Source organism: Tiliqua scincoides, chromosome 1 (genome assembly GCF_035046505.1).
Source record: "Tiliqua scincoides isolate rTilSci1 chromosome 1, rTilSci1.hap2, whole genome shotgun sequence".
In the NCBI taxonomy this organism is placed as follows: domain Eukaryota; kingdom Metazoa; phylum Chordata; class Lepidosauria; order Squamata; family Scincidae; genus Tiliqua; species Tiliqua scincoides.
The window spans coordinates 288,174,811-288,200,537 of record NC_089821.1 but is presented as its reverse complement, the minus strand read 5'-3'; the positions used below and the strand labels follow the sequence as shown (position 1 = coordinate 288,200,537).

The following is a 25,727-nucleotide window of genomic DNA, read 5'->3' as shown; positions in this document are numbered from 1 at the left end:
AAGAGGACCTTTCAGAGGGCATATAGTAATTGATTCATAAATCTGCCAATTGAGTTCTTTTAGTTATTAGTAGGTGAGTCTCTTGAAATGAAGGGGTCTTTAGAAATACTACAGTTCTTCACATTTGCACCCAAAAAAACCAAGCAGTCTTAATAATTGGTTTGAAAGAAATATGGCTGTCTGCACCACTTCTCTCACTGCCTGAGTTCTCTGCAGTTACTGATGAACGCTTTAAAGAGCCCAAAGACATTGGCAGCACTTCAGAGTGCTGCGTGGTGAGCTGTACGTGTGCAGTGAAGCTTCTGAAGTGCCCTTTCCTAAAAGCAGCCCCCTGCATCCTCCACAAGTTACACGAGGCCTCAAGGGAATTTGGGAGCAGCCTCCAATTAAGCATGAAGAACTACAAACAGATGGGTGTGTGTGTGTGAAAGAACTTGGAGTATGTGTGGAAGCATTTGCACAGGCTTAAAAGTTGTTACATGGGCATTAGCTTTAGTTACAGCATTTTCTTGTCAGAAATTCTTATGTGACTAAAAGATGAAAGTAGAATGACATGGCAGTGCTGGCCTTCACTGTGGAATTTATACTTGCAAACAGACTGAAGACATTAAGGGTCCGTTGTTATTTCTGGGGAACTATGATGTGTACCATCTGCATCTGGCCGTCTTAAAAAAAATATTTGCTTGCAGTTGGTTCATAGATATATTGCCCACAGAACAATTAATCACACATTGTACACTCTTTGCGGTAAATTGGAAAGCACGCAGGGAGGCCAAACAGGTCTTTGTGGGATGAGCTGTATCCATGTGTGTTTCGTAATATGCTATATGTAGGGAAATGTATTGTTTCAGATGAAGATGTGTGTTCCTTTCGAGTTGTCAGAAAGCTAGACTGAAATGCTTCTGCCTGACATAGTAACTTTCCATGGGCCAAGGATTTTGTTTGTGAGGAAGGATATGTCATTTTCCACTTGTAGTTGGAAGCGATACAGTCCCATTTATTAAAAATGTGTAGATTAGCCCTTTACACTTGTGGCTGGATTCTGTGTTAAGAATATAGAAACCTTTTCGCTTGTGCCTGGGCTTGAACAAATTTTCTTTTCTAGCACTTAGCATCTTCCTGTTTCGAAGAATGTTTATGCTTTATGTTTTACCTTTTGAACAGTAGCCCTTCATGCCATCTCACGCTGTGTTTTGAAACTCCTCTCAGTTTCAGACGCAGTTGTGGTTAGGAGGACGGCTGTTTGAAAAACTCCAGGCCATAAGCTCCATGAGTGCACAGTATATTGCTTTGAAAGGGTTTCCCCTTTCAGAAGACAACACTTCAACCCATACAGATGCCACTTGAAAAGAATGATTAAAGATAACTTAGTTTTTAGGGGTTTTTTTGTTTGCTTGTTTTTCCTTTGCTTTTTGTTGAAGGAAGCTAATGTCAGGTTTCCAAATATAGAAACTGGGTGTCCACAGATCAGAATTTATATTGTGCTTTCTGAATGTGCAAAGCACTTCACAAGTGTTATCTTGATCTTGTTCTGGTGATGATCCTGTAAGGTAAGTAGTACTCTCCCCATATTGCAGCAGAGGCTGAGAGGGAGGGACTTCTTTTGGCTAGTGAGAAGTCATGGCAGAAGCTAAATTCAATACAGATAAGTCCTGGTTTGCAGCTCTGTCTTTCGGTCATAACTGTACACCAATTTTTGTCACACTTTCAGAAGAAGTCCCAGTTTTAAGTGTGGGATTTATTCTTGAGCAAGGTTGTGCAGCACAGTGGCCTTTTTTCTTATGCCAATGATTGTAAAATATGGTTTGATCAGCTGAAATCACTTGAGCACATTAAAATGGTCATGGAAGCAGCTTTAGATTTAAAAACCATGTATTTAAAACTACTTGGATTAGAGCCTTATAAAAAAATCAGAAAAGCCCTGCTGAAACAGGCCAGTATCCAGTCCAGTATCCAGTTTCCCTGTTCACCAGCTGCCTCTGGCAAGCCCCTCAACAGGAGTGGGAAGGCAGACTTCTCTCCTGCCATTGCTCTCCTGAAACTGGTGTTTGGAGGCCTGCTGCTGCTGTACCTAGAGGTAGCACGTAGCCATCATGACTAGCAGCCTTTAATAGATCTGTCCTCCAGGAATGTGTCCAATCCCTTTTTAAAGCCATCCAGGCTAATGGCCATCATGCTTATCTTGTGGCCTCTGTGCAGTTTCCTGCTTTTTGTCTCCCTTGATATTTTTAGCTACACACTCCTATTCTTTTTTTTTTATATATCCCTTATTATCTGCGTACATTTATTTTGCTGGAGTTTGTGTTCCCTTTTGCTCTCATTTGGGAAAGACTTCCATTTTCTGAAAGAAGCCTCCTTGCCTTTTATTTATTCCTTGACTTTACTTGTAAACTATGCTGGCAGCCTCCGGGACCTGGCAGATGCCTTTCCTGCTTAGTGGTATACATTCTAGTTGAGCTTCTGTTATTATGGTTTTAAATAAGCTCCATGCACTCTGGAAACTGTCTTGACTTTCCCTTTCGGCTTCTTTTTTATTAGTCCCCTCATTTCTGAGGTCCTAATTTTTGAAGTCAAATGTGTCTGTGTTAGCTGTTCTTTGAAACGTTCTAATTACCCCTATTTTAAACTGGTCAACAACTGGTGACTTCCTGTCACATCAGTAGCACTCACATCTTGAACTAGGAAGGGCCTGGATGTCACTTAGGATTATGATTAAGGTTGCTGCCCTTCTGCTCAGTTTCAAGGCTTACTCTTCTAGGACAATGTCATTTATCATATCTAGAAATTTTTTCTTTCTTTTTTATGACCTGAACATTTTATTTATTTGTTTAGTGTATGGCATATAATACATGAATTTATATAACAATTAAACTAGATCAAATATCACTGTCCAGTTTGTCCAACCATTCAAGGACAGAGTTTCCTTCATTGAAAAAGTCAGACCATGGGCCAGTATATGCCTGAACATTAACTTACCCAGTCTATGAGCCCAATCCTATTCGCCGCACCACCAGCTCTTCAGCCCCACCGCCAGCAGTGGGTGTCATAAGACCCCCTGAGATCAGCTGGGACACTCTTTTGTGGGTTCCACTGCCAATAGAGATTTCTTTGACAGTGACCTGAAAAAGTCGGTGTCTGTTTGGTGGCACCCTACCAGTAAAGATCAGGTTGACACCTCTGCCCCCTGGTCTCCTTTGAAACATACACATATGTTTTTTCTTCTAGACCAAACTTCAGTGGTTGTGTGAAGAAGTGAGGGAGAGAGAAACCAAGGAAAAGAAGCTACGGCGTCAACTCCAGCAGAGCCGAGAGCAGCTGAAACACCTGACCTTGAACAAAGAGACCCAGTGCCAAACTCTTCTAGGTCAAATCGCAAAGCAGGAGCAACTTTTGGATGAGGTTTACCAAGAGAAGAAAGGTGAGTTGATGATGAAGCCAACAGACCAACCCTGCTTTTGTCTAGTAGGCAGGAGGGAGTTCAGTTCCGCAGACTACAGAGCAGTGCCCCATGCTATCAGAAGAATGGCTCTGCCACTGAAAGTGACTGTGCCAAGTCTGCTTCCTCTCTTCCTCCTACGTAATGTGTAGCTCAGCTTATTACTTATTATTTAGTAAATACATGTTAAGAGCATTTGTGTCCCAGCTTTTTAGTCTGCACCTGAACCGCCTGAAGCTGCTAACAAACAGAAATTAAGCCACAGCCACAAGGCACTGAGTTGAAAGCCAATCAAATGAGTGGCAGGTAAAAGTTCAATTCCCAAAGTTCTACCAAGAAAGAGAACCAGCGGAGTCATCCAACGTTCAGACCGAAAGCCAGCCTTAAAAAGAAAAGGTTTTTGCAAGTTGGCAAACTTAGCAGGGAGGAGACCATGTGAATCTCTAGCGGTAGGGATGTCCACAGGATGGGTGTCACAATTCAGAAAGCCCCTTCATGCATTCCTACCAACCACACTGTTGTAACCTCATGTCCCAATATCTTTACTTGGAGCATTCTCCACCCCCCACTTTGCCTTTGACAGCCCATGATACGGAGCAGGGGTGCTGAGTAAATGGACTGTGTAACTGATATCAGGAGGACACAAGGTGATTATATTGTAGAGATAAAGGGTGGAATTTGACAAGAGGCTGCTCAGTGTTTTCAGCTGCAACAGGTCTGTGATTCTGCTAACATGCAGTTTGGTTATGATTTTTCTTAGCAAGTAGCTAAAACTCCTTGGCTTTGCTACCTGCTGTGTTTCTGAATACAAAGGAATGAACAGGTTGCCTTTGTGGGCCATCCTGGAAGCATTTATACTGAAGGGCGACATGTCCATCTTTAAAATGAAAAAGAGATCCAGGAGTTGCACTGCACTCCTTTCTGAGTAATTAGTATTCCACTTAGACAACTTAGACATTGTCCCTTAGACAACTGCAGGAGAAATGCAGGGAACAGCGACAGCCACTCTTTATAGCCTTCATAGATCTCACGAAGGCCTTCGACCTGGTCAGCAGGGATGGCCTCTTCAAGATTCTCCCCAAGATTGGATGTCCACCCAGGCTCCTCAGCATCATCCGATCCTTCCACAAGGACATGAAGGGCACTGTTGTCTTCGATGTCTCCACATCAGACCTCTTTGACATCCGAAGCGGCGTGAAGCAGGGCTGTGTTCTTGCACCAACCTTGTTTGGGATTTTCTTCGCTGTCCTGCTGAAGCATGCCTTTGGAACCGCAACAGAAAGCATCTATCTCCGGACCAGATCAGATGGAAAGCTCTTCAACCTCTCCAGACTGAGAGCAAAGTCCAAAGTCCAGCTGAAATGTCTGCGTGACTTCCTCTTTGCCGACGATGCAGCTGTCACTACCCACTCTGCCAAAGATCTCCAGCAGCTCATGGATCGTTTTAGCAAGGCCTGCCAAGATTTTGGACTGACGATCAGCCTGAAGAAAACACAGGTCATGGTTCAGGATGTGGACTCACCTCCCTGCATTACAATCTCTGTGCATGAACTGGAGGTTGTCCATGACTTTGTGTACCTTGGCTCAACGATCTCTGACACTCTTTCTCTCGATACCGAACTAAACAAGCGCATCAGTAAAGCAGCTACCACGTTTTCCAGACTCACAAAGAGAGTCTGGTCCAACAAGAAGCTGATGGAACATACCAAGATCCAGGTCTACAGAGCTTGCATCCTGAGTACACTTCTGTACTGCAGCGAGTCATGGACTCTTCGCTCACAACAGGAGAGGAAACTGAACGCTTTCCACATGCGCTACCTCCGACGCATTCTCGGCATCACCTGGCAGGACAAAGTTCCAAACAACACAGTCCTGGAACGTGCTGGAATCCCTAGCATGTATGCACTGCTGAAACAGAGATGCCTGCGTTGGCTCAGTCATGTCATGAGAATGGATGATGGCCGGATCCCAAAGGATCTCCTCTATGGAGAACTCGTGCAAGGAAAGCGCCCTACAGGTAGACCACAGCTGCGATACAAGGACATCTGCAAGAGGGATCTGAAGGCCTTAGGAGTGGACCTCAACAGGTGGGAAACCCTGGCCTCTGAGCGGCCCGCTTGGAGGCAGGCTGTGAAGCATGGCCTTTCCCAGTTTGAAGAGACACTTGGCCAACAGTCTGAGGCAAAGAGGCAAAGAAGGAAGGCCCATAGCCAGGGAGACAGACCAGGGACAGACTGCACTTGCTCCCAGTGTGGAAGGGATTGTCACTCCCGAATTGGCCTTTTCAGCCACACTAGACGATGTTCCAAAACCACCTTTCAGAGCGCGATACCATAGTCTCTCGAGACTGAAGGTTGCCAACAACAAGTATTCCACTTGAAATGCACTGCAACCAGGAATGAGGCAGAAATTAGGGAGGTGTAAAAGAAGGAACCAGCCCATGGTTGATATGAACAACATGGCTTGCACTGAGTAAAGGGTTGCAAGGTATGGTGAACAGGATGTCTTCAAACCTAAGTCTTCTGCTGTTACCTCCCTCCAGCCTGCACAGGAGCTGCTCTGACCCCTAGGAAGTGGATTGTGAGGCACTGATCCAGTTCACTACCTCGTTACTTCGGTCCTTCCTCGTGCAGTCCCTTTCAGTAAAACAGGAAGTGTGGCAGCAGTGAGGGATGGCAGCACTGGTGAATTTTCTGTGCCTCAGGAGCAGTCTACCCTTGGGTTGGCATTGAATAGAAGCAATATACATGTGCGTTGCATTGGCAGAAGAAAAAATGAATTATCCTTAGTTCAGTAACTACTTTTGCCGTCATGTAAAAAGAATTGTTTATCTCACTGATTGCCTAGAAATTGTGCAGAACACAGAAAAATCCACAGACAGTAAATATCAGAAGATGGCCTAAAACTTTTTATGATAGCTAATCATGTCTAATTATGAGATTTATATGTCAATGGTATCTCTTCTTCTAAGCAAGTTAAAATTCTCATGAAAGCAAGATTTGTGCCAATTAAAATGAATTGTGATCAGCCATGCACATGGTAAAAAGAGAGCCCCAGAACTTATTTTTAAGCTGCAGTGTTGTGTTTAGAAAAGCAGGCATTTAGGATAGACAATTTTTTGGAACTGAAACAAAACTAGGGGACTCATTACCTAAATGCCTGATTATATACCACAATGTATTAAACAACACTTTTTTTACTTGTTTTTCTGGAAATTTTTAAAAAATGTAGCTAGAGTTTTCTGTAGCCAAAATATTCTGCTTTCTATATTTGCATACAAATGCTCCAGAAAGGCACCCATGGGATCTTGTTACTTTTCTTGTTTCTAACTCTTTCATTGCTACTTCTGCTAATTTCAGTTGCTTTCTGTTTTATTTTCTATAGCCATATGTTTCACCATACTCAGTTTAGGAGGAGAGTGAAGAATTTTTGAAAAGGTTGTACATTTTTGACATGTGAAATCCAAAGGAAGCATGTTGCAAATTTCAGTTATATAGCAAAGAGGTGGGGGGGGGGAGAGAACATGCATTTTTTGCAGTCATGCATCGAAATGTACAAATGAATACATTGTTCACAGCTGATATGATGTCAGCCCCTCTTTAACTGCACAGGGAAGAGATGTGGTTGTGCACATCTTCCACCTGATTTGCCAACAATTAATTGCTCAGGGGATGGTTTATCTGAACCAACCCTTTACATGCAGTTCCAATGTGACTTGGAGTATCTATTATTTTCCCCTTCTGCAACTTGGTATCAGTAACCAATAATGCCAGAAAACATCTAGGGAGGACATAGATCTTAAATCATTCAGGATGAAATTCCATAATTGTGATGCCACCGCAAAAAAGGCCCTTCCTCTGGGTTCTGGCCAGCTAGCCTCCCTCAAAGATGGCATACATAGGAGAACCCCCACAGAAGATTTCAGGGGATGACCTGATACTTATGGAATGAGGTGATCCTTCTGATAACCTGGTGATGGTCCCAAACCGAAAAGGGCTTTAAAGGAAATAAGAACATAGTCACAGTCAGGGAATTAGAGTCAGGGAATCTCCACAGTCAGGGAATTAGAGGACAGGTCCTCTCATGGATTGAGAACTGGTTGAAGAGCAGGAAACAGAGAGTGGGTGTCAATGGGCAATTTTCATAATGGAGAGAGGTGAATAGCAGTGTGCTCCAAGGATCTATCCTGGGACCGGTGTTTTTCAACCTCTTCATAAATGACCTGGAGAAAGGGTTGAGCAGTGAGGTGGTTAGGTTTGCAGATGACACCAAACTTTTCCGAGTGGTGAAGACCAGACGTGATTGTGAGGAGCTCCAGAAGGATCTCTCCAGACTGGCAGAATGGGCAACAAAATGGCAGATGCGCTTCAATGTCAGTAAGTGTAAAGTCATGCACATTGGGGCAAAAAAATCAAAACTTTCGATATAGGCTGATGGGTTCTGAGCTGTCTGTGACAGATCAGGAGAGAGATCTTGTGGTGGTGGTGGACAAGTCGATGAAAGTGTTGACCCAATGTGCCGCGGCAGTTAAGAAAGCCAATTCTATGCTTGGGATCATTAGGAAAGGTATTGAGAACAAAACGGCTAATATTATAATGCAGTTATACAAATCGATGGTAAGGCTACACCTGGAGTATTGTGTCCAGTTCTGGTCACCACATCTCAAAAAGGATATAGTGGAAATGGAAAAGGTGCAAAAGAGAGCGACTAAGATGATGACTGGGCTGGGGCACCTTCCTTATGAGGAAAGGCTACAGCGTTTGGGCCTCTTCAGCCTAGAAAAGAGACGCCTGAGGGGGGACATGATTGAGACGTACAAAATTATGCAGGGGATGGACAGAGTGGATAGGGAGATGCTCTTTACACTCTCACATAATACCAGAACCAGGGGACATCCACTAAAATTGAGTGTTGGGAGAGTTAGAATAGACAAAAGAAAATATTTCTTTACTCAGTGTGTGGTTGGTCTGTGGAACTCCTTGCCACAGGATGTGGTGATGGCGACTGGCCTGGATGCCTTTAAAAGGGGATTGGACAAGTTTCTGGAGGAAAAATCCATTATGGGGTACAAGCCATGATGTGTATGCGCAACCTCCTGTGTATGTGCCCATGTGTATGCGCCCATTTTAGAAATGGGCAATGTCAGAATGCCAGATGTAAGGGAGGGCACCAGGATGAGGTCTCTTGTTATCTGGTGTGCTCCCTGGGGCATTTGGTGGGCTGCTGTGAGATACAGGAAGCTGGACTAGATGGGCCTATGGTCTGATCCAGTGGGGCTGTTCTTATGTTCTTATGCCTGTGTAGGGCCAGTGAGGCAGAGAGTCAGCTTCCAAGCCGGAAGTACTTCCAAACAATTTTGATGCTGTTGGTTCTGGACATTGGATCCTGGGTAGTTAGAATTTTGGTGTACTTTGTGAAAAGGGTTAACAGCAATAGGATCTAGCTACTAATTCTAAATAGTGTGGGGTGATTGTTTATTGAACTTTAGCTCATTTAATATATAATATTTCTAATTTGTTTTTGAAAGTGTAGCTCCCAAGTTATCAGAGGAGATTTTGATCCCATATAAAATGGAAAAGTATCAATGCATATCTGCTCTGTGTAAGATGCATGAGTAGGAATGCTTATTCAGTTAAGCAGAAAAGCAATTGGGAATATAATTTAGGAATATGAAAAGGATTTTGGAAAAAGGAATAGTTATACCCGCTATCAACTTAAACTCTCTGAACAATTGAAGTTGATTTTGCAACTATGCATAACAATGTAGTACAAAAAGAACAACACTTGAGAAATAAAATCTGTTGGGGAAAAGATGGTGCCAAAACAATGAGGAGATTTGTGTGCTCAGATTTTAAGATGTTTGGTTTTATGCCTCTCTCTTTTTCTTTCACCTAAATGTATTATTTAACTGCCTCATTTTCACAGTGGCATTGAGATGCTCAGTGGTAATAAATTTTTTTTTCTGCTGCTGAAAAAAGATTTTGCTACTAGAAAGAAATAGCAATCCAATTTCAAAGTAGCAGCATTCACACATATCTTTGTAAATCTTTTAAAGGCATTTTGAGAGCCAAGTGTCACTGCTTTTCTTAGGCTGGAGACAAACATCAGTTTTTTGAGAGATGAAATAGTTTGAGAGAGGTATTGTCTTCCATAGTGTATGTTAGAAGATGGATTGGGGTGAGTCCAAAAGGGCTGCCTTAGCATTGGATGCTAATTCACCTGCCCCAAAGTGTGACTGTATTGATCATGCCCTGCAGACCCCTTTCCCACGTCACTGCAAGATCTTTTCCCAGTACTAGAAGGAGTCCAGATCCAGTCCACGTTATCAAATAAGGAACTTTATTTGTTTATGGCAAGAGGTAGCAGCTACATCCCAATCCTAACTAAATCTTTTGAGACGATGCAGCAGCAACGGTGTGGCTTATGCGGTATCCCATAGTGGGGATTTTGGGCTGCTGGAGATCTACTCAGGGTAAGGGGGCATTTGTCCCCTTGTCCCAGAGTAAGCCCCAGCAGCCACTGTGGAGCAACTCAGACGGAAGCAATGGTGCTCCTGGGATCGCACCGTGGTGGTGGAAAAAGGGCTCTTTTTTAACTTACCAAGGGCATGACGGCCCTTTGGATGATGCAGGGAGCCCTTGGCTCTCTCTGTGAAGCTCCCCACAGCTTAGAAATGCTCAAAACAGTGATTGTGACCCACTTCTGGTTTGCATAACCAAGTGGGTCATGATCACCTTTTTGAGCATTTCTGAGGTGTGGGGGGCCCTGCAGAGCGGGCAGTGGGCTCCCTGCAACCTCCAAAGGGCCGGCGCTGCCTTTAGTAAGTTGAAAAATAGCCCCTTTTCCCCAGCCAAGGCGTGATACCAGAAGCACCATTGCCCCGCCCCTTAAGGAGGCAGTGATAGGGCTTCTGTGGCTGGGGCATTGCAACATCCCAGTTAGGGAGCCTCTACTTTAAGGTTTAGAAGAGGCTTACCTTGGTAAGCAGCAATGGATCTTTTCTTTTCAGTGGTTCTCTTGACAGGTACCATCTCTTCCCCCACTGCCCAAGAATAATGCCATGTCAGGTAATGGGCTCTGCCAAGGATTTTGGTTGCTGGAATGCTGCTGGAGTACCACCCACTGATGCTGGGTCTGAGCTCTCTCAGTGGAAAAAAAATACTTATTAGCAATTTTTATTCTTATATTTTTCTTAGTGTCCAACATTTCTTGTTCAAGCATTAACATGGCTCTAAAGAACAATTCCTTTAGAAATCGCACATATGCTTATTTGCTGTTATTATAACTTTCTATCTTTTCTGTAATCGGTGCTTTCAGTGTTTTCCTATAATCAAGCAACTTCCAAACACTGTTTAATGTTGTGTTTTGGTGAAGAAACAATTAGAAGTGAAGTGCAGCTCTCTTTTGAAATATTATAATTCATCCTGCCTTACTTTGAAGTCTTGGGCATGCTACAAACATCGCTAACAACATTTCTCTTTGATTAATGTTTAATACGGGACAATATATTTTCTCTACCAAAAATGTAAAGAGCATCTTGAGAGCAGGGTACATTAATATTAAATCAAGAAAAACCTTGATTTAAATAATTGATTGGTGTTACATATCTTTAAGTATTTATGAATACTAATTGATTAATCGGAACAGTAAAAAGTGTTAAATGAATGCTAAACAGAGTGTTTTCACAATCTGTGAAGCTGTGTGTTTGTGTGCTTGCGTTTCGCGTGCGCAAAAATGTAATCAACTTCCAGAGAGGTAGACATGTTAATATGTTGTAGTTTAAATAGCAGAGTTCAATTAGCACCTTAAGGTCTTACGAATTCATTTCAACATAAACTTCCCTGGACTACTGTCGGCTTCATTAAATGCCACCCGGACAACCCTTTTGTGTTAAAAAATTTTTAGAAACTGTTACCTATCATGAGATTGGGGGATAGGAATGCTCAATGCTGAAGTCTGAACTTTGGAATGTGCTTAGACTGGTGGGCAAAAAAATCTTTTTTTTGGGGGGGGGGGGAGGGGACCCATTATTTTCCCTGAGCCTATTCTGAATCAAACCTGGGAGGGATATTACTTGTCAACCGTGCAGAATTAATGATTTGCAGTAGAGAGAGCAAAAGCAGTGAAAATTACACAACCGTTCAGCTTGACGCACAAGTACCTTTTGACCTGTTAATTTTGTCAGTACTCATTTTGTTTTCCAGGTTCATACAGATCCAGCCTGTCACAAAATAATACTTTGAATACTTAGGCCTAATTTTCTCCTTAGGGAATTCTGTTGTTTTCCTTCCATTAAAAAAGTGGTTGTTGTTGTAATTGTAGCGCCTAGCTTCTGTTTAATTTATGTAGTTGTCTCATTTAAATTTCATGATTAGGTATACAAAACATTAGATGTAACATTTTTTTTCTTTACAGCAGAATCTAATGTGCACCACTGTCAATTATTTTTTGCCTGACTTTTTTTTGTTTTTGGCTTCTCTACATTATATAAGGGAGGAGAAATATTTATATAATGTAAGGCTCTTCTGAGCGTGCTCTTTTAATCTTTAAATCTTTAGTCACTGGACTGAGTATGTTTGAAGTACAATTGTCAATTAATTATGTATTAAATTAAAAATGGAAAAAGTAAGATCTCCTAAATTGAGCAGCTTTTGAAAGCAATTCTAGAACAGAAAACATCAATGAAATGAAATGAAAATAATAAATATTCGCTTGATAATGGCAGTAAAACCCCCCACCCTTTGATTTGCACTAATTCATTAATTGGATTATTGTAGATAGTCTTCTATACTCTTTGTAATTTTGAGGCATAATTTTGCTCTTTTGCTCTCAAGAATTAAAGAATGAAACCATTAACAGATTTTTATATTCCTACTGAGGACACTTTTGCTGTACTATATGTATATCGGAGCAATGTCACTGAAGTTTTCTGCACAGAAACTATTCAGGACGCAAACTCTGTCTGTATTAAAGAGAAGGCATTTTTCACCCCTGTATCTCTCTGGTCCCATGCAGATATTCTAGTTCTGTTAACTCAGATCATGCCATGGTCTTGCACACTCTTTCTCGTCCTTTCATTCAGAGTCCATCTCCTTTCCATGACATGCTTTAATCATAATGTAGAATCACATTTGCACTGTTGCAAATGCAATCGGGGCATCCAGAAGATTTCCGTAAAGCAGAAGAAAATTCCTGGGATTATCTTTTTGATCCCTGAAATCTGAATTAAGTATCTCTGGGTATTTTTTGAAGATCTTCATAGAAGCATATCTTTTTCTGGTATTTGATTTTAGAATGGTTCAATCATGTATATTCCGGCAATCACTTTTTAAACATTATTTGCCATTACTTTGCATAAATATGTGTGTGCTTACATTTGATGTGTTGACATAAACTGAATTGGAAACCTAAACTGTACCCTGGGGCTGAAGCAGCTGCACACCAAACTCATTTTACAAAGCTTTTATATGCATTGTCTTTTCCCCCCCTCATCTTAAACACTGTGGTATTTTTGCTTTCAAAAATATTTGTTGAGGATTTTGAGATAAATCAGAATCCTCCTCCTTCAGTTAGTTTTGAGAAACTATCATAGGCTAATGCCAGACAAGCCATAAATACTGCTTGACTCAACATGTGTGTCCCTTTATTAAACTGATCTTGACTCTGTCACTGGACGCTTCATTCCCCATTCCTCCATAAAAATGTCCAGCTGACTTAGCATCTTATTCTATGCCTTTATTGCTTTTTCAGTGAAATAAGCCTGCTTGAGTACCTTGGTTACTGCTGTTTTTCTAATTTTAATCTCTTTTTCTATCCCATTTTTCCTCCACTTAACAGGGAGTTTTGAAGTCTGTATTCAGCCCAGTTATTTTCAACTTCACTATTTCAGTCATCCAAATTTAACAAGCGGTTTAGGAAAAACATTGCCATAATAGTGCGGCTGGTCGCCATTTATGGTGGTGCCTTGTGGGCCTCATGTTGATGGGGCTTGCTGCAGGTTGCCTTGTGGATGCTCAATAGTGATGTCACCACTGCACACCTCTAATCTGGGACAGAGTACCGGCTCCCTGGTTAGTCATCATGAAGTCTGTCAGGTTGGCTGACAGTTGTGAGCTGGCACTGTCCTTTAAGGGCAGATGGGGAAGATGGGGGGTGGGTGGAGAAAAAGAAGCAAAGGAATGGAACACAGAGAAGGTGCAAGAAACAAATGAAGGCTGGATAAGCAGCAGGAGCAAGGGGAAGAAGGTGTTGAGTGTAGGGTGAAATCAAGGGAGGAAGAAGTTGGAAGAAGAGTAGGATGGGAAGGCCGTTGTAGACCCCCACAGGAAGGAGGAGAATGGGGAAGCAGGTTGCCCCAAGGTAGGGCAAGTTAGAAAAAAAGGACAAAAAAGCAATAGTGATTGATACTGATTGGAGAGAAGGAGGTCTAGTTCACCTTTAAGTGGCTCTGAAAGAACACTGCCTGCAATGAGAAGAGACACTGCAAGCTCATGGTCTTGGGTGGGCAACAAGGGGACCCTTTTTTTGTCAGGGCTTACCTTGCCCCTACCATGGGAACTCACTGCTGAGAACCTGGCAAATGGGTTCATCTGTCAGGCTAACAGAACTTTAACCCATTTTTGCTCGACCCACAGGTGTACACATTTGGACCCTATTGGGTATATGCAACAATGGGCAAAAATGTCTTAAACTTCCTTTGGGTGGCCATTTGAATTTGGGATCGATGAACCTTAGCTTGAGGACCGCTAAGGTCAAGGGAGGCCCCAGAGAGGGGTACTACAGGGTTACAACCAAAGAAGTTTAACAGGTTGAAGAAAACTGATGCAACCCAATTGCTTTTCGTTATCTCCTTTGTGTAGAGATCTTTTCCTTTGAACCAGGGCTCACCAAACCCTGGCCCATGGACCAGATCTGGCTTTTGCCTAGTCCCTCCTCTCTGTGAGCCGCTATTACTGTTCCGTTGCTCTGTTCTTCAGCCATATGGGCATAGGTTGTCCCAGCAGCCTTTGCACCAGGATGTCCAGGCCATAGACACAACATAGACGCCCACAGTGACCCTATGCCCTCATGGCTGTAGAACAAAGCAACAGAGCAGTGGAACACTAAGAGTTGCTTGGGACAGGGAGGGTATTTTTGTTGCACAGCAGTCTACAGTTTGGAGACTGCTGCTTTGAACAATTACATTTGGGCAGCCCAATCTTAACTTGCACTGGAACAGGCAGGCCAACTGCCCTGCGCTGTATCCATCACAGAATAGGTTCAGGCTGTAGGTCAAGATGGGGTAAGGGGATATTTTTCAACCTCCAGTCTGCCTTATGGGGCTTCTCAGATATATGCCAGCAATTCTGCTGGTGCAAGTCTGAGAAGCCCGTGTAAAGCTGCAGGACCTGGAAGGGGGTTTGGATTCAGCCTGTGCCAGTGCAGCTGATTCCCATCTCCCTTCTGGGCCTGATCACCTCTTATCCCGCCCTCCCCCACCCCAAAATGCCCTCCCCACCTCCGTTGCACCACCTCACAACCCTGTCTCACCCCCTGCATTGGCCTGGCTGGGCCAGCACAAACTAACCCTGCCCAGGGCTAGATCTGGCCTTTGGGAGCCAGAGCAGACCTCCGTACTAGCCCAATTGACTCCTGAGTCAGCTTTATGCTTTATGGCATATTTGCTTTATGGGATATTTGCAACACTCAAGAGCTGGCGCAGGGGGCCTGCGCTAGCTCAGCAGAGAGGTAGGACTGTGCTCTAAGAGACATGAGTGAGCTATCATGTCAAGTAAAGAATGTAGATTTGAAGAAAATAGTGTTCTAACTCCCCCCACGCACTGATAGATGTTAGCACAGAAGAAAACATGAGGTAAATACAAGTGTAATCTTCGAAGCTTCTGTTGCTATTGAGTATGAGAGCTTTGAGTTTCAGTTTATTGAAAAGGGCCCTGTAGCTAGTAGCACATCTACTAAGGCAGTGTTTCTCAAACTGTGGGTAGGGACCCACCACCACGATCCATTTTCAGGCGGGTCCCCATTCATTTTAATATTTTATTTTAATATATTAGACTTGATGCTACCATGATGTGTGACTGCATTTGAGGAAATGTTACAGATCTGTACTTTTGAATAACTTCACTGTATATTCTTTCAACAAAGATAGCAAATGGGGCTTACTCCTAGATAAGTGTGAATGGGACTACAGCCTAGGATTGTTAAAAAATTTCCAGCTTGATGATGTCATTTCCAGCCATGACATCACTTCTGGTGGGTCCTGACAGATTCTCATTCTAAAAAGTGGGTCCCAGTGCTAACCGTTTGAGAACCATTATACTAAGGTGTTCAGCAGAAAATGGAATATTAGCACTGTCAAACTGTTAGACTATGCATGTGGTTATTGCGAATTTCCTAATAACCACAATTACTCATAGGTTCGAGTCTCAGACTCAAGGTGGTTTACATAAGCAGGCTGACCATAAATCCCATGTTCTCCTATATCATACAGCTTCCCATGTTTTCAAATGGGGTTTTTACAAGTGTCTTTCTTTCTTTCTTTCTATGAAAGAAACTCATATAATCCTCAGTTTCTCCAGATGTTTCCCTTCATAGTACAGTCATCATTCTGGCTGCAGCTCTTGTGCTTTCTAGGCTTCCTCAGAAATTATACTTGTGTCAGTGCTGCTGAGGTAAGTAATTGTGCATTTGAATTAGTCAGAAAAGACATTGATGAGTGCAGAAATTATCTGTAAGGAAAAAAAGAAATGTAAAGGAAGGCAATACTTCAAGATGCATTTACCCTGTTTCTGAGAACTTCCTAAAGCAAGGACTTTTAAAAATTGTTATTTTGCAAATATATCCACAATGGCTGACCAATGCTAATTTTTTACTGGCTTGTGTGCCCACACGATCTGATGTTGGGCATTAAAGAACCCACGATAGCTTGAAAGGAAAGGGAAACCAACTTTTTTCCAGTGTACAATAGCTTCCTTGCATGTTTGCTTGCAGGTGAATTGTACTTGGTACAGATGACAAGGTGAATTTCTGTTGACAAGTGTGAAAAAATAGTAACTAGCAAAAGTGATTTGGGGATAGATGAAAGTTTTAGGCCAAGAAGGAAAAAAAAATGTTATCTTCCTGGTCCAGGCATTACCAATTACTAGGGATGGGAAAACCCAGCATGGCTTGACTTGAGTCAAGTCACTGCCCCTGCCACTAAACTGGAAGACAAGTCATCACATCTGTGTAAGTCATCTGTGCACAGATGTACAAGAACTGCAAAAATGCAAAGCAGTAGATAAACTGATAACCAGTGGTTGTAAATCCCAGGGCATGTGCCTTGCAAAAGTGGCTGTCTGCTGGGATTGAAAACTCAGAACAAAGAGGCACCAGGCAATTCAAACTGCAGTCCATCATGGAGATAAGAAAAGCCATAAAAACAAAGGACATAAATATTTCTGCAAAGGGTTTGTCTGATTCTTTCATAACAGCACAACTTACTTACCTGATGATGATGATATATCAAACAAGATCAGCTGTTCTTACAAGTGCCTGCTTCTTCCACAGTTGGATATGCTAGATAATAAAACAAGCCTACATGTGTGCAGTATGGGGGGAGAGTCCTAACAGGAATTAAATGAAGAACTTTTCCTGTCTGCAACAAGAATAATGTTGACCTACTAAGGAGCAGCTGAGTCCATTTAACTGTAAAGCTTTTGCTTTACTTGCTTTGATCTTGGACAGCAGTGATTTTCTCAAAGAAACAATAAAATACTTTCCATGAACCTCCTGACTTTTGTCTGGAGTTCAAGGGCTGTATTCAGCAAAATCCATTTACCTTTGTTTACCCTGAGAATTCCAAGCTTAAGCCTTTCCTGAATTCTATTGTAACATCAAGAGATGTCCCAACTCCTGGTTTCCGGTTACCCATTCTGTCTGTCAGGTGAGTGGGTATCTACAGATAGCTTATAAATCTCCAAAAAGGGGATGCATATGAACCAACACTCCAGGAACTAAGTTAAAATGCATATATTTTCCAAATAGGCACTTTTTTGGGAGGGGGGAGTAAGTTGGATTGGTTCAGGGAAAAGGGTTAAGGACTCCCTTTTCCTGTACTAGTCCATCAAGTTTGACCCTTGATCTCATAGTGGGTCTGTATGGTGAGAAAAGCCCCATTAAGCTAGTCTTGTCAGAAGACTGAACTGTCACTTAACCGTAATGAATTACCTTCCCAAAAATGGTTTAGGATTGGGAGAGGAGTGTGTCTTCCTTCCAAGAAGGAAGTTTTTCAAGATTGATTACTACATGTGCAGCCTATTTATCCATGGATTTTTTTATCTGCAGATTTGTCTCAGTGTGAATGGGGTGGGGAAAACTGAAAGTCACACACACCTTTACCTCCTTTGCCCTGGCTGTTTCCAGGCAGCCCAAAACACTGCAAAAAGGCTCCACCTCGCCCAGACAGGGAAATAGCCCTGGAGCCATGGACTCTTAAAAGCTCAGAAAGAAGTGGGACAGCTGGCAATGGTGAGGGCTGAGACCGGAGGGGGAGGAGATGGGATTGCTTTAAAAAACCCAGGGAGTGTTTGCCAAATCCCCCCCCCCCCAGTGGTGCAGGCTTTTCTGCTCCAGCTGACACAAACAAAACAATCCACACTTTCCTGGGAGTAAGCCCCATTGACTACAATGGGGCTTACTTCTGAGTAGAAACGCATAGGACTGGACTCTTAAAAGCTCAGCATCCCACCTGTGAAAGAAGTGGGACAGCTGGCAAGGGGAGGGCTGAGTATGGCAGAGGGGAGGGTATTGATAACAGCTACCTTAGTTTCCTTCCATCCGGAAGTGTCAGGCTGCAGCGTGTTTGTGTAACTCTATGGAATTTAGCACAACGTGTTTTTGTTAATTGTGCCATCACGAACAGAACTAATGAGGATAAATAGGCTCCACCTGTATTTCTCTTTTCTATAAAAAGCAGTGAGACTGGTCAGTCAGGAGGAACAGTTGGGGTGGTGATTGCACACTCAGTTGCTCCCAGAGCCTGTAGTCCCCAAAATGAGGGATAGTGGAAGGTAAGTGTAGCTTCCAGTGCAGCAACTAGAATTTCCAGGTGGGCACTTGGAATGTCTGAAATAGCCAGCTCCAGTTGAGTACTCTTAAGCCTATCTGTTGCCTAAGGGAAAAAGTTGCTGTGAATGCAGTACATTTGTATCTTGAGAATATTTCAGGCAGGCTATTTTAGTGCCACGTTGTTCCTTAATCCTTTAAATCCTTATGTGTGCTATAAGTTTTGTAATTATTAGTTTCTGAAGTAGTCATATGGACAATACCTTAAAAGCTTTTACTGTAGCTGTATCAATCAAGGACACATTTGTGTCCCACCTTGATTCAAAGTTGAGTTTATTCCTATAGTCATAAGGGACTGTGCTACATTGTTACATACATGGGTAATTACCGCAGATACTCACCTATAAGTCGATCTCGCAGATAAGATGAGGGCAGGTTTTGAGCCCAAAATCATGGAATTTGCTATGAGCCTCGGATAAGATGGGGTTTAACTTAGGGAGGTGTCTGACTATAATTTTGTCTGATTTTACCAGAGGCCAGATCTTGAAAAATAACCTCCCAGTAATTGTTACCTAAGAACTGTACAGTCATTAATTTATTAAAAACACAGTGTATATACATAGTATGTATACATGTATGCATACATGTATGTATACATACATATACTATTTTTAATACTGTTTTTGCTATACTATGTATACATAGTATAGCAAAAACAGTATTAAAAATAGTCTCTAATTTATTAAAAACTATGATCTCATAGATCATAAAATACATTTTTATTCACTAATTTTTTAAATTGTTCTCTCAACAACCATTTGTAAACACTATCAGAGTAAGGCCACAATCCCATCCACACTTTCCTGGGAGTAAGCCTCATTGACTTTAATGGGACTTACTTCTGAGTAGACAAGCCTAGGATTGGGCTCTAAGTACACTGGAAACAGCATACCAGTAGAACCATTAATGAAATCCTCCTTTAAAGTGCCTCGTGCCTTAAGCCAAAGGCTCTCTGTAGAACACACAACTGGGAGTGTGAAATTCAGTTCACAGTAGAGAGATGAGCAACAAGGAGTGACTGAGCAAGTGCAGTTGCACATAGTTGCACCTGATTTACTTGGAAGTAGACCCTCTGTGCAGGAAGGGCAGTGGCGCCTCCGGGCCTTGTGTGGAGGTCCTGGCAAGGGGATACTGCAGAAGCAAGCATGCTCTCCTAAAAGCTTACTAAATAAGTAGCTGTTGCAAGTGCTTCCTAGCTCCTGCCAGCATGCAGCTAAGCTCTCTGGCTAAAATACCTGTTGCTGCAGAATAATTCTGCTTTAAATTCTACTCTCTGCTTTTCCTGTGTTTTGCATCTTTGCAAGGTCTCCGGGACTCTTCCAGTGAAAAGGACACACACACAGGGAGATTGCTTCCCCCCCCCCCACAAATGCAGGGACTTTTCCCCTCCAGTCCAACTTCATTGGTGAGGATAGGGGGAAATGAGGTTAGCAAGGACATTTGCAAAAAGTTTTGCAAAGGAGAGACTGAAGTGTGAATGTATACAGTGAGAGGTGGAGAGGAAAGCAAGAGGAGGGAATAGACTGGGAGCCCAATCCTAGGCATGCCTACTCAGAAGCAAGTCCCTTAATAGTCAGTGGGGCTTACTCCCATGAAATTGAGGCTAGGATTGTAGCCTTAACTGTTTTAAGTGCTCTCTCTCTCACACACACACTCTCACACACACACTTTTTCTTTTATAAAAGTTAACTCTTCCTCTCCTCCCCAGTACAACTTCATCAGTGGTGAATGATTATGGGGAGAGGGGCTAGCAAGCCTCAGCTTCGCAACAGAGAGTTTAAAGTTTGGATTCAATAAGGGGGAGGGGGCAAAAACAAGAAGGAAAGAGGAGATGGACTTAACCCTTTCAATGGCTTGAGAAACAAAGGTACAGCCTTCTGCAGCTGCCTCTCTCTCTCTCTCTCTCTCTTTAAAAAGATCATTCTCCCCCCTTCCCCACCCTGTCCAACTTCATCTGTGGGGAGATGGGAAGGGGGTTAGCAAGTTGGGCTTTCCAATGGAGTGCTTGAAGTTTACATACAGTAGGAAGGGGGGAAGGGGGAAACAAGAAGGAAAGAGGAGATGGACTCAGCTGTTTCAAATGACTGCTTCTCCCTTGCTCAGACGCCCCCTCCCACACACAGCTCATTGTCTCCTGCTCTGTCTTGGGTGCCGCTCCAGAGATGCCTCCGTGGGCGCTGGTGCTGAGCGAGGGGGGCTGCTGATGGATGTGGTGGCAATTGCCCTGCCCTTGGAGCTTCTGCAGCTGGGCAACAGCCTGAAGGAGCACACCTGCAGGCAGCTGCAAACGCTCAGCAGCAACCCCAGCCTGCACAGCCTCATCTCAGCAGAAGATCACTTGCTCCCTCCCTCCCACAATAGTGATTGGCTGGCTCACTCGCCTCCCCCCCCCCCCCACCATCACTGCTTGCCTACCCGGAGATAAGGCGGGGCAATGATTCAGGCTGCTTTTCTGGGAAGAAATTTTTTGCCTTGTAGGCAAGTATCTATGGTAGATGGTATGTACCTATATACTCACTTGACTGGAACAGTCTATCAAATTCCCATTCTGTGACATAATAAACTGGTCACTTGAATCAAATCTGTTTTCAGTGCACTTTCTTTTAATCTTCAGCCATTCTTAGAAGAATGAATCTTTCTTTCTACCTACCTACCAACCATTTGCTGTTGTTTCTGGGACCAGTGGTCCTGCCTTGTGTTTGCAGATATGGGCCTTTTCCCATTGCAAGGGAGACAGTTGAGAGTGGTGTGGCGCAAGGGTATAGTTCTGCTCTCACAGTTTGTCTCTGTTGTTTGGCCAAAGGGAGAGTTCCTCTATAAGTGCCAAGACTAGAAGAGTGAAATATAGAAAAGGCATTCTGCCTCCTGTGGTCACAACCAGTGCATCAGGCAGACTCCCTCAGAAGACAGGGAGTTAAGTCATCTGGCTCCTCCTCCTATCTGAGAGGCAACTTCATTGAGCCAATGAAAACACTGAAGCCCTCTGCTCACCTCCTCTCTCCCCTTATTGGCATGCTAATGACTTAAATCAGGGGTGTCAAACTCGTTTCATACAGAGGGCCGAAGTTAGCATTTAGGGCTCCAACTGAGGGCCGGAAGTGATGTCATTAAGCAGAAGGTGACATCATTAAGCAACTAATGGCCAGAAATCAGACCCTGTTCTCATATAGAAACTCATTAACTGCAAATGACAGGAAAGAAAGTATGCATATCTTGATCATATTTCAAGATTTGGGAAAGCCCAATTTTCATGTGGACTGCCATTTTGGCTGTAACACCTCATCAACTGAGAGTGTGAGGGCCGGATAGAAAGCTTCCGGGGGCCGCATCTGTCCCCCAGGCCTTTTGTTTGGCACCCCTGATTTAAATTTTGTATCCCTCCCCAGCTATGCCCAGTTCCCTGCCCTTTCTGCCTTCCTGCTTTTCCTTCCTGCTTTCTGGTTGCCAGAGTAATGAGGAAGAGGCCAGAACAAGAAATTTAACTTCCTAGAAGTACTTCTTACAAGTTCAACTTGTTCTTTGAGTCCAGCTGTAACTGTTTTGAGATTCTTTTTGACCACCTGAGGCATGCTCCCCACTTACATGTTGCCCTTGTTGAGAGGAAGTGGCAGCATGTGGGGTCATGCTATAGACCCAGATAAGTGGTTACCTTAACTTAATCTTTTTGGGAATGACTAGTTGGCTTGGCAGTGGTGTTAGGGGCAGAGACTGAACCTCTTGCAGTCTAATCAGACTTCTGTTAGTGTTAGGTTCCTGGTTTACCAAGTCCCTACTCCTCCAACCTAAGCTTTCAGACTCCATGTAATGTAACTTGCACCCCATCAATTGTATGTCTACTCAGAAGTAACTCCGATTAGTATTCAGTAGAGCTTGTTCCCAAGAAAGGGTGTATAGTATTGCAGCCTTGGTCTCCCTGCTAGTAACGTGAAAGATCTCAAATCAACACATTGCAAACATGGGTCAAAGATTCATAAGCTATCTTTTCCCTGAGTGCCACATTAATGATACTATATTTATCATAGTTAATGAGGACTGTTCTGAATCACAAGTAAATTATTTGTCAGAGACTCTGTGTACCAACTTGATGGCTTTTCATGGATGACTGTGACATGTGTTCATAAGGCAAACCAGATTATTTTCTGCAAAAGGAACAGTGAGAGCTCAGAGTTTGAGGGTTTATAGTTCTCTTGTACAAACAGCACACTTTAGTCCTAGTTTAATGTTACCATTGTAAACATTCTTTTGTTTCTGCACTGGGTCCAGATTGGGGCAACTTTTACTTCTGGGAAGTACCTCCTCTTGGTGGACAGGCAAGAGTCCATCAGGAAGAAATATATCAAGGGGACTATTCCCAGCTCCCAGATTGATTAGCAGGGTTTTGGCACAGCTGGTGATTGCTCTTGTGGAACACAGGAGCTAACTCACTTCTCTTGATTTCATCGCCTTTCCATCTCTTCAGAAAGTGTTGTAAGTATAACTCTCAAAGGGTTTTCATGAGGCATCTATTGTTTATCCACTTTAAAAAACAAAACAAAGCAAAACTCCTCAACACTATTATTATCAGTGTAATGGTGGCTGCTGCCAGTCTTTTGTCCATTTTGTAGAGGCAGAGCAGGCAGGTGCACTGGAGAAGGATATCAGCTGTGCCTACATCCTCTCCCATGACCAAGCAGGATTGAAGGTGGTAAGTGCTAAAGCAGTCAACCACTAGACTTGTATTCTCCTGACAAGAAATAACTGTCTGCCATGGAAGTAGCTGTTTCAGGGATTACTCCTCCCTTCCACCTTGTGACTTGGAAAGCAAATATGCAGAGTGAATCATGGAGAATGTTTTGGATAAATACCTGGGTATCTGGTTTCAACCAGATTCAGCATATGGATATCGAGAGCAGAACCCTTTGCTTGATGTTGACTTTTTATGCTCACTTTCAGTAATGAGTTCTGTAGAAGGCTAACTTTCATTTGTAGCAGAGAACACTTTAACTAGCTGGAATTGAAGGCAACCAAGTTAATGTTCTGGCTCTTTCAGAACGGTTTCAGGAGACTATCATCTATTTGACCAGCATGTCTGCAAAGGCCTGTAAAGTTGATCAGCATTTTTTTTCAAGCAATCTCTGTAGTATAAATTAGATGACCTTAACAGATAGGCTCATAATCTGGACCATCAGTCCATCATAGTAGATACTCCATGCCCTTGCATTTAAACAAGTAGCAGCATAAAGCTTCTGCTAGCCCATGAAACATTTTGTCAGTCACCTGGTTCATTTGTTTCTACTTCTGATTTACAGAGCAATTGATTAAGCATTGGAGATTGGTGCAGAGGGTAAAATTTAAGTTCAGCATCTGAACTGGCTCACAACCCAATCCTGAGCTGCCTGGCACGCGGGGCTGCAGCGGTGCTGAAAATGGCTGCCTCTGCATCAAGCGCACCCCAGCACACCCATCAAGCCACTGCCACCTCCTTGGGAGAAGGGTACTTTTGTCCCCTTCCCTCGGGTAAACAAGTAGCCCCGCAATGGGGCTACTCAATTCTATGATGACTCAAGGGTCAGTGTAGTAATTAGAGTCTCTGTGTTGGACAGACGGCCCGACATGGTGGCACAGGATCCAGTGAAGCAAAACTTCACCTGTCCTGTCTCCCTCCCTCCCCGCTCCCTCCCCACAGCACGCCTCCTCCCTGCTCTCCCTCAGTTTCCCCCCCCTTGGAACATCTCCCCACCTTCCCCCATGTCCCTACCTACCTACCTCTCCTCTGTCTGGCGGTCTGCGCAATTGTTGAGTGGCAGAGCCGTGGTCCTTCACTGGTGCTAGCCAGTGGCTAGCACCGCTGCTAGTGCCCAAACTGTGCCTTACATCACGTTTGTGACAGTGCACACCAGCGGTGAGCCAGTGCATACTCTTTAGAATTGGGCCCTCAGTCAGGCCTGGTTTTGAAGCAAAAATTAAATAAGAGCTTGTTACAAATACCTCATAAGAACATAAGAACAGCCTCACTGGATCAGGCCATAGGCCCATCTAGTCCAGCTTCCTGCATCTCACAGCGGCCCCACCAAATGCCCCTGGGAGCACACCTGATAACAAGAGACCTGCATCCTGGTGCCTTCCCTTGCATCTGGCATTCTGACGTAACCCATTTCTAAAATCAGGAGGTTGCACATACACATCATGGCTTGTAACTCGTAATGGATTTTTCCTCCAGAAACTTGTCCAATCCCCTCTTAAAGGCATCCAGGTCAGATGCCGTCACCACATCCTATGGTAAGGAGTTCCACAGACCAACCACACGCTGAGTAAAGAAATATTTTCTATTGTCCTAACTCTCCCAACACTCAATTTTAGTGGATGTCCCCTGGTTCTGGTGTTATGTGAGAGTGTAAAGAGCATCTCTCTATCCACTTTATCCTTCCCCTGCATAATTTTGTATGTCTCAATCGTGTCCCCCCTCAGGCGTCTCTTTTCTAGGCTGAAGAGGCCCAAACGCCGTAGCCTTTCCTCATAAGGAAGGTGTCCCAGCCCAGTAATCATCTTAGTTGCCCTCTTTTGCACCTTTTCCATTTCCACTATATCCTTTTTGAGAGGTGACCAGAACTGGTCACAATACTCCAGGTGTAGCCTTACCATCGGTTTGTACAACGGCATTATAATATTAGCTGTTTTGTTCTCAATACCTTTTCTAATGATCCCAAGCATAGAATTGGCCTTCTTTACTGCCACTGCACATTGGGTTGACACTTTCATTGACTTGTCCACCACCACCCCAAGATCTCTCTCCTGATCTGTCACAGAGAGCTCAGAACCCATTAGCCTATATGTGAAGTTTTGACTTTTTGCCCCAATGTGCATGACTTTATACTTACTTACATTGAAATGCATCTGCCATTTTGCTGCCCATTCTGCCAGACTGGAGAGATCCTTCTGTAGCTCCTCACAATCACTTCTGGTCTTCACCACTCAGAAATGTTTGGTGTCATCTGCAAACTTAGCCACCTCACTGCTCACCCCTGTCTCCAGGTCATTTATGAAGAGGTTGAAGAGCACCAGTCCTAGGACAGATCCTTGGGGCACACCGCTTTTCACCTCTCTCCGTTGTGAAAATTGCCCATTGACACTCTCTGTTTCCAGGTCTTCAACCAGGTCTCAGTCCATGAGAGGACCTGCCCTCTAATTCCCTGACTGTGGAGTTTTTTCA

General features: G+C 43.4%; 1 protein-coding gene across 4 annotated transcripts in view; it reads left to right on the top strand.

The window, feature by feature from the left end:
• The window catches only part of CEP128 (centrosomal protein 128), a 226,961-nt gene that overhangs the window by 97,509 nt on the left and 103,725 nt on the right, over window positions 1-25,727 (top strand). For all 4 annotated transcript variants that reach the window (XM_066612122.1, XM_066612120.1, XM_066612121.1 and 1 more), the window contains one exon: window positions 3,226-3,418. In XM_066612122.1, the coding sequence (XP_066468219.1) occupies window positions 3,226-3,418 (193 nt within the window). The remainder of the gene's footprint in view (window positions 1-3,225; window positions 3,419-25,727) is intronic.